Genomic DNA, 8,712 nt, shown 5'->3' with positions numbered 1-8,712 from the left:
GGACAGCACACATTCAAGACCAGTGATTGACACAGTCTGGTTTGGGTCAACAGTGCGATTCATAAAAATTTAAATATAGATTATTGTGCAGAAAGACACTTAACATGTCGGGGGAGCAACATTTTAATATCCTAAAAACCTGCCTCCCCTGACTTTAAATGTATAGACCAGCAGGGTCACAGTGAACACAGACATCATAACATGATAGAGCATGACTGACATAATCCATTAAAGCTGTACACTGAGGATGATGCAACTGCTGAACTGGAATAAAAAATTTAGGTGTGTAATTTCAGTATGATGCATGCCAACGTACTGGCACGATTCTCACACCCAGAAACTGGAAGCCTTCTGCACTTAAATAACAGCTCAATGAGTGGACAGTTTCAGACTGAAGACTATATCTAAAACTTAACACACTGCGGAAGAATAAGCATGTTCATACAGAAGAGATGCCTCAGCGGGAGTATGAAAAGCCATAAGAAGTGGTATCTTGTTATAAAACGCATGTAAATGCACATGTGATGTGTAAAGCTGTTGATTTTATTTGAACATGTGGGGTAACATCCGAGGGATGCTTTATTCTTTAAAGCTATTCTGATTTCAACTGATTCACTTTTCATCTGGCTGTATTTAAGAGCTCTGGGAAAAGTCTTTTAAATAATTAAGCTTCCGATAAGGAGCTCCTCGATTCTCCCTGTTTTTCGGCACATCTTCATCTAAAACCGTGCTGATAACCAGGTCACAAATGACAAAAGATTTGTTTATCCTCTATTTATTTCTGATAGCAGTGATGGGATGTTACAAGTGTTGAGAATATATTTTTTTCTTTTATAGCCAATCTTCCATAAATACAAATCTATAGGAGTTTTACTTATTGTACCTGTTATTTAATAACTGCCCAGGAAAAAACCTCACTTTCAATCAGACGTTTATTGCCAGAAATATACCATCGCTCATGGTTCCCATTCTACATTTCTGTACTGTTCATTTTGAGTAAATTCAGTCAACAAAGGCACAGAATTATGAACTCTGTAAACAGCAACACACACAAACGTACACACACACACAGGAGGACACTCAGTGAGCTGTCGACTCTTCTGGATCTACTGGCTGCTTCCTAACTGCTCTCTGCCCCCAAGGCGTCCACTCCCTTTCTACACCAGGTGGAGGATCCTCTCCCCTCTGAAGTGCAGCACTCCTCTCACCACTTTGCTGGCACATAAGGCCACTTTCCGTAACACCTCAGGCACTACGTCAACACTTTCTACCTCTTCTTCACACATACAGCCTCTCAGCTTCCTTTCTTGTAGTTCATAGGAAAATGTAGTATTGCTTGACATGTGTTTATGGCTGTGTTTCTGCAGCGAGGTGGATACAGAATTGATTAAGCAATCATTTTACTGTATGTTGGCCGTTGTTGTGCAATACAATGAATAAAAGCAACAAGCTTTAAGTGTTCAATGTCTCTTTGAACTTGTGGAACAAATCAAAGTTAAATGTATGAAAGCAATTTCTCATTAAAATACATTAAAGTGCATCAACCAAGACGATAGATTACACAGCAAGTATTGCCTCTTTTGATTAGGACACCATAATAAAGCATAAAAAAAACATATTTTATATATATACAATAATATATAGAATATGCATAATCTAAGTGTAATAGTCAAACAACTGACTGGAGTCTGAGATTAAATAATGCAAACATTTCAGCAAATCAGCGAGTCATTTTAGGTCTAAAAGATTTGTTTAACCTTATTAGTGTAATACCCTTCTGCATTAGATAACAAAACAAATTGCTGTGCTTTATCCACCCGTGTAAACAACAGTGCCTTCAACAGGAGGGATGGGTGATAAAAGCAGGGCAGGCTGTTGTGTTTAAGCCAGACCGACCATGGACGCGCTGAGGTCCCACAGCCTCTTGGCTGCGGCATCATCCAGAGCCTGCGGGGCCGGCGTTTTGGGGGCGCAGTCACTGTATGATAGAAATAAAACAGGATGAAAAGATCGCCAGAAGTCACATGCAGAGTGGTCATAATCTAATCTATTGTACAAAGTGTGCAAGGTGGACTGAATTTTCCAGACATCTGCAACCATAAACACCACTCAAGTGAGTGAAGTTTTAGTGCGGGCATACTCGCCTGTAGTAGAGGCCGCTGGTGTTCGCCAGGCTCTCGTCCACAGCGCAGTAGATGGTGGTCTGAGCTCCTTGACGGGGACTTTTGATCAGCATTAAAAATGGCATGGCGATGATCCTCTTCCACAGGGCTAAACTGGGGAACAAGTGGCGGCCTAACTCGGTGCGGATGACCCCAGGGTGAAGACTGTACACAGTCACACCAGTGCCTGATGGGAGGGATTTGTTAAAAATAAAGTGTCATTTTCAATGCGTGAAATGTATCAAAATTCATTGTTAATGTAAGAAAATGCAGTATATCTGATTGATAATAACATGCAGTGCACATTTTTGAACAGCACTGTGTTAATGGGACTGATTGTACATTGGACTCCGACCTTGCAGCCTCGCAGCCAGTTCTCTGCCGAAGAGCACATTGGCCAGCTTGCTTTGGCGGTAGCTCTTTTCACGGTGGTAGTCTTTATCAAGGTTGATGTCGTCAAAGTGTATACGGCCTGCCAGAGAAACAATCCGAGGTAGTCTTTAAACAGAAATCACACTTTGAAATCCAGAAACAAACAGAGGCAAACAGCCTCCGTTCACAACAGTCACAGGTGCATTGAAGAACAATAATGAGACAGATTCACTTTACCCTTCTCGTGTGCCAGGCTGGACACGATGACAATGCGACTCGGAGCGGACTTCTTCAGCAGGTCAAGGAGACAGTTCGTGAGGAGAAAATGTCCCAGGTGGTTCACGCCGAACTGCATTTCAAAGCCATCCTCAGTCTTCCACTTAGGACACATCATGATACCTAACAACCAACAAAAACACTTCTATGGAAACAAAACTGGTCCACCATCAGTTGACCCCAGATTGAGGTCACTTACTGGCATGTAAAAGTTGAGCGAGGACAGCTCTGATAAACAGAGCCAGGTGAAACATATAGGATGTCTTTTCATTCAACTGATTGTTTTTGTGTGGTTTCACTGGGATATGTTATTTGTGCTCAAGTCCTCAATGTGTCTCAGAAATGATGATGATGTTTGTGATATTCACTGCTGCTGGCTGAGTGAGGGAGAACCGCTGCAAAATACCTGCATTGTTGATGAGGATGTCCAAGCGTTCCTCATTCTCCTGGACATCTTTGGCCAGGTCTCTGACAGACTGCAGCGAGGAGAGGTCCAGTTTCTTCACCACCACGTTGCCGTTTCCACTCTGCTGCCGGATGTCGTCAGCTGCAATGCGGGCTCTGGTCATGTCCCTGCAGGCTAGGATCACTCTGGCCCCTAGACAAACATGAGAAACAGTTAAACAGTTCAAACTGCGATAGTGGGAGAAGCACTGCGTTGCCATGATAAGACAAGCTGATAAGACAAGCTTTAGAGTTTTCAGTTAAACTCAGTTGTTGCAGCAAAAATAACTACAGATGAATACAGAAAGTAAAAAATAAATAATATGAGGTATAAAATGAGGATAGAAGCAAAAATAGAAACAAAACAAGAGCAATTAAAGACAAAACTACAAGGTAAAAGTGACAGTGGTGTGATTATTAGCAGCAGCAAAGTCAGTAAGCCAGGTCTATGGGAACACTGTAACCAGGCTAACATATAATATGATTAATGATGATCTCATTATGTCTGCAGTAATAAAGAAATAATGTAAAAAGACAATATACCATATTAACATAATATGGTGTGATATAGTACAGTATGGGATGTCAGATATAGTATAAGGTGAAATGTGTTGTGATATTGTATAACATAACATACAGTACAGTATAGCACAGCAATATAACAGAATATTAAATACAATATAGTGTGGCATGAGTATAGTGTAGTATTCCATAGAATCAATACAGTATAAAATAGAAGAAAATATATGAATCAGTCCAGCAGAGAGACAGTGGAGGGGGAGAGTAGGGTGAGGCGTCCGAGCGTGTCAGACAAGCTGGAAACTGTGTGCGTGCATAATGTGTGTGTGTGGTTTTGGACAGGAAGGGGGCAAAGCCAGCTGGTCAAAGTGACTGGCACTCTACACTGACTCCACTACTGCTGTACAGTCTGATGGAGGTGGGCCTCACCTCGCTGAGCCATGTCCAGCGCCGTCTCCTTCCCAATGCCAGTGTTGGCCCCCGTGATCAGGACTGTTTTCCCATCCAGCCTGACCTTGCTCCGACACACTCCCCCAGCCAGCCACCTCTGCAAGGCCAGCACGCCTGCCCCTGGCCCAAAAGAAAACATAGACACTGTAACCAAAACGTTCACAATGTGGTTTAATCTGCCATAGTATGGCATTAATTTCTTTAGGCTGTTGTGTGGTTTCTTGGTTCTTGTTGGTGTGACATGAAAAGCTGAAAAGCTGTGAAACCAATTCCTTTACAGGAAAATCAGATCTTCAGTTGAAACCCAGACCAGGAGACTTCAGATATGCCTGGAGCTCCGAAGTAAATAAGGATTATTTATGACAGTGAACATTTTAAGTAATAAATTGCTACAAACATTTCATTGTTCTGGTTCAGGTAGGCTGCTATGCCACTGATTATCCGAGATATTCACAAAGTGAGCAGCAGGAACAATGAATGTCTTATCTGAGGCTTCTCTGTCCTGCGAATGTCTGCATGAACGACGTTTTACGCATTAACCATGACGTTATACCTACAGTCTCACTAGTTTGACTTTGGCAGCTTCCCTTACATGGACATTCAAGGAAACGTGGAAGGGTAGAAAACATAGTTTACGCAACATCCTTATGATAAAATAATTGATTTACCTGCAACAAAAGCAACTGTGAGCGCGCTCGCGTGATTCTCTACAAAGGCTCTCATCACCTCTGCGTAACTTTGCATCTTCCAGCCTGTTAATTATTAACTTGGATAACTGCGAGCTTAAACGGGAATATTATCACAAACAGACACTAAAGTTATAAACCAGTCCGTTCAGAATAACTACGAACCGGATGAATTGTCCAATTCTGACTAATCCTGGCCAAAAAGGTGTTTCTCCTTTCCGTATTTCGTAAATATGATTCCCTGAGCGAGAGTAGGGGCGTGGCGTCCACCGACGGGGACTTTCAAAATAAGACGCCGTGTTACTATGTGCCCCGTGTTGTCATAGCAACTACTGTCTCACAGAGGGGGCCTGCTGTGTTTCGCTCCTGTCTGCAATGAAAATTACATTTGCTGTTTCTCTCACACAGGTTTGATCATTGATTAACAGGCCATGGAGCACCTGTTTATTGTACACATGACCTATTAAAACTACACACATGACAGCACAGCGCAGCTCGCTTACTCATTTTTTAAAGTGTTACACAATTTTCACCATTTTACCCACCAACAGCCAATCTCAATGTACCAATAACAACTACAATAACTACTTACAAACAACTTTCGATAGTTTAAAAACATACTTCTGTCGTGTTATTATTGCTATTATCTGAGTACTTCTTCCACCATCGAAAAACACATAAGTAACTCATAAATTGACGTGTAAACAAATAGTAAATTCATCTGTTTGGGCTTTTTCTTACCGAGGAGTTTGGGGGTGTATTAGTATAAGCAAAGACACCGCGTGTGCTAACCTTCGTTAAATTATTGAGACATTTATTTTGAAACCTGAACTTCCTGGCTGGTCGCTGTGAACTCGCCGTACTCATTCTAGCTTCGTTTGTAGCCGTGACTGCTCCTAAAAATGGTTTGTCTTATACTGGGAGGTTAAATTGGGAGTTGTCTGACAATAATTTACGTTTCATGTCTGTGGGCTAATTTTTAACCAAAAAAATAAACAAACCTGCCCCGGAAGTGCTTCGTGCTGGTGCCACGTCAGAGTTGCAGAGTCGCAGAGGTGTTTTGGTCCCCCCGCATCCTCTAGCGGGTCGCTTTCCGAGTCCATCATGCTGTGCTTGGGACTGGGCTGTCTGCTGCTGCTGCTGCATGTGTCCGTGGTGTTTGGGACTGAGCTCATGTTTGAGCTCCCTGACAACGACAAGCAGTGTTTCTACGAGGAACTAGAGAAGGACGTGAAGTTTGACATAGACTTCCAGGTGAGTGAGGGGACGCTGACAGCTGAGACCCTCTGTATGGTTTGGGTCTGTTCTGTCTGTTGTTCTGACGCATGTTGTTCTTGGAAAAGAAAAACATGCGTGGTTTTAGTTTTTGTTTGTTTGTTTGTTTGTTTTTTTTTACATAATTTCAAAATGTGTTTGTCTTAGTGAGGCGCCCATTTGGTAGCTCACGTGACCCTCATCAATTCCTTGCATCAATACCATAATTAAATAAAATTCTTTGTCACCCACTGTTGGCCACCTAACTGGTTTACTGCTTAGCCAGTTTGAGTAAGTTTCCCATTACACAGTCCATATGTCACAACAAAACGACATCTGTTACAGCTGTCTGTGCATGCGCATGTCCTGTCCATCCACGTGTGTCTTTGAGGTGTGTTTTCTCTTCTTTTAGGTCATCTCAGGTGGAAACTATGATGTGGACTGCTTCGTCACTGACCCTCAAAACAACGTCTTGTACAATGAGAAGAAGAAGCAGTACGACAACTTCTCTCACACCACGGCTATGAAGGGCGTCTACAAGGTCTGCTTCAGCAATGAGTTCTCCACTTTCACACATAAAATGGTGTACCTGGAGTTCAGACACGGAGCTGAGAAGCCTTACCTGCAGGGACTGACTCGTGCTACAGCGCTTACTCAGGTAAGTCTGGGGAACCCTTTCAAGGGCCCGGCTGTGTGTGACTTGAGGCACAGCATTGTTCAATAAAGATCCAATGTGATTTTATTAAAGTGTTCAGAGGACCACAGAATGGCAAAGATGTTTTATCTAGCATTGTCTTTTGTCTCATCCTGGTGGGCAGGCAAACAGAAAACAAACAAAAAGACATAAAAACACAAAAACACAAAATGACAGTCATTATTTTCACATTCAAGATATGAACCAGATTAAAGAGGCACTGTAGAAAGAAAAACACTGCATGCAAATAATGTTGTGTTTAGTAAGTTAGAAAACTAATCAGTTGTTGAGTTGATAGCAAGTGAACGCAAACTTGCTGCAGTTCCATTATTGTGAGTTGAATTTCAGAAGTGAGACAGTTATACATAAAGTCCACTGGGTGGAGCCAGAGTTGTTCTGACTTAATTCTCACCGTGTACAGAAATATTGTGTAAACCATGGCCAAATCTTACTTGCAAGTCCTTTAATGTTCCCGTTTTACTCTACAATACCTGAAACACCCTGATGTGTTTTACAAAAACTGGAGTAAGAAGTGTCAGCCTTTTACAATAAATACTGCAGCTTTCAGAGCTCAGAATAAAACATCAGATTCTTCATATGAGCCCACATTCAGAGCTCTTTAGCTATGGATAGTGTATACTGTGCTATACTGGATACAGCACACATTCACACACATACTGTTCACATACAGCATGCGTACCCTAACTTCCACTCCACGTTGTATGTTGCTGTGTTCGTGATTAAACCGTGCTGATCTTTCCACTTGCAGTTGGAGTCGTCTTGCGCCTCCATTCATGAGATCCTGAAGGTGGTGGCGGACACGCAGACATGGCAAAGGCTGAGAGAGGCGCATGACCGCACAAAAGCGGAGCATCTCCTCGAGCGGGTGACCTACTGGTCCATCGGAGAAACCGTCCTGCTGTTCGTCATCGGCATCGGTCAAGTCGTGCTGCTCAGGAGCTTCTTCAGTGAGAGGAAAGGCTCTGTGGCTACCACCACTTAGAACTCGTGGGTCTGAGCGCCCTCAAAGAGACAAGGAGGAACCTCGTCAATGTGAACACATTAGTGCGTCTGGAGATTAGTATGATTCTTGTAGTATTTTTACCAAAGCTCTGTGTTAGAGGGCTAGTCCAGGAAGTTTTCTCGTTTTTTCCTGCTCACAAAGAGTCAGACAAATGTGTGAATGCCTTTTTCATGTCTGTGTCGTTTTGTTTGTAAGAAGCTGTACTGAAAAGAAACCACAGCCGTCCCTGTGTCGATAATTGAGATTGACACCTTTCAGCCTTGCACAAACTTGACTATTTATTATATTTTTGTAGAAGTACAACATAAAGCGGGATTAGTTTGACCTAATGACCTAGATTGCTGTGCAGTAGGACCGTCGTGGATTTTCATCCCTATACTCTACATAGAAAGTTGTGGCACACTGATAGACACCAAAGAAGTGTTGTTTCTGAATGTCAGTTTTATGAGTTTTGTAGTGTGTTGTGTTGGTTATCACCTTAATTTGTGTGTAGAGTTGTTGTTACAAGTTGTAAGAGCTCTGTCATGTCCTTGAGTGTCTCACACAAGTGCCTTAAGAGACCTTTTTTTCCCCATTTCCTACCAAGTTAAATGTTTACCATTTATTCTGTCTGTTACCTGCCATCCTGTTTATACTGAGTACTTTGATTCTCACTTTTACATTTGATTACAAGTTAATGTTATTTCATGGAGATATGTTTAATGGAAAAGTGACCAAATATTATTGCCAAGAAAGATATGATTTCAGCCCTATTTGTTTATCTGTGTGTTTATTATCATTAAAAACTGTCAACAGATTCACGTAAAATTTGGTGGACAGTCATTTGTGGTG

General features: G+C 42.1%; 2 protein-coding genes across 2 annotated transcripts; one reads left to right on the top strand and one right to left on the bottom strand.

Moving 5' to 3' along the window:
- Positions 1-826: 826 nt before the first annotated feature.
- si:ch211-107o10.3 (uncharacterized protein LOC407663 homolog) lies at positions 827-5,150 on the bottom strand. The gene is made up of 7 exons (XM_041937952.1): positions 4,892-5,150; positions 4,203-4,343; positions 3,217-3,408; positions 2,772-2,933; positions 2,518-2,634; positions 2,145-2,349; positions 827-1,978 (listed from the first exon to the last, which is right to left on the bottom strand). Exons 1-7 carry the CDS (start codon positions 4,965-4,967, stop codon positions 1,882-1,884), a joined length of 990 nt encoding a protein of 329 aa, XP_041793886.1. The 5' UTR covers positions 4,968-5,150; the 3' UTR covers positions 827-1,881.
- Positions 5,151-5,947: 797 nt separating this feature from the next.
- On the top strand, positions 5,948-8,701 carry tmed3 (transmembrane p24 trafficking protein 3). The gene is made up of 3 exons (XM_041937961.1): positions 5,948-6,163; positions 6,576-6,821; positions 7,627-8,701. Exons 1-3 carry the CDS (start codon positions 6,014-6,016, stop codon positions 7,858-7,860), a joined length of 630 nt encoding a protein of 209 aa, XP_041793895.1. The 5' UTR covers positions 5,948-6,013; the 3' UTR covers positions 7,861-8,701.
- The last annotated feature ends 11 nt before the right edge of the window (positions 8,702-8,712 follow it).

Source organism: Chelmon rostratus, chromosome 1 (genome assembly GCF_017976325.1).
Source record: "Chelmon rostratus isolate fCheRos1 chromosome 1, fCheRos1.pri, whole genome shotgun sequence".
In the NCBI taxonomy this organism is placed as follows: Eukaryota; Metazoa; Chordata; class Actinopteri; order Chaetodontiformes; family Chaetodontidae; genus Chelmon; species Chelmon rostratus.
The sequence above is the reverse complement of the archived record's forward strand: the minus strand, read 5'-3'. Positions and strand labels throughout refer to the sequence as shown.

Coding starts and splice junctions, on each gene's coding strand:
- tmed3 (XM_041937961.1), top strand. CDS start 6,014: ATGCTGTGCTTGGGACTGGGCTGTCTGCTGCTGCTGCTGCATGTGTCC. Junction 6,164..6,575: donor AGTTTGACATAGACTTCCAG/GTGAGTGAGGGG, acceptor CTCTTCTTTTAG/GTCATCTCAGGTGGAAACTA. Junction 6,822..7,626: donor GTGCTACAGCGCTTACTCAG/GTAAGTCTGGGG, acceptor TTCCACTTGCAG/TTGGAGTCGTCTTGCGCCTC.
- si:ch211-107o10.3 (XM_041937952.1), bottom strand. CDS start 4,967: ATGCAAAGTTACGCAGAGGTGATGAGAGCCTTTGTAGAGAATCACGCG. Junction 3,409..4,202: donor GCTGGACATGGCTCAGCGAG/GTGAGGCCCACC, acceptor ATGTTTGTCTAG/GGGCCAGAGTGATCCTAGCC. Junction 2,350..2,517: donor ACTGGCTGCGAGGCTGCAAG/GTCGGAGTCCAA, acceptor CCCTCCCATCAG/GCACTGGTGTGACTGTGTAC.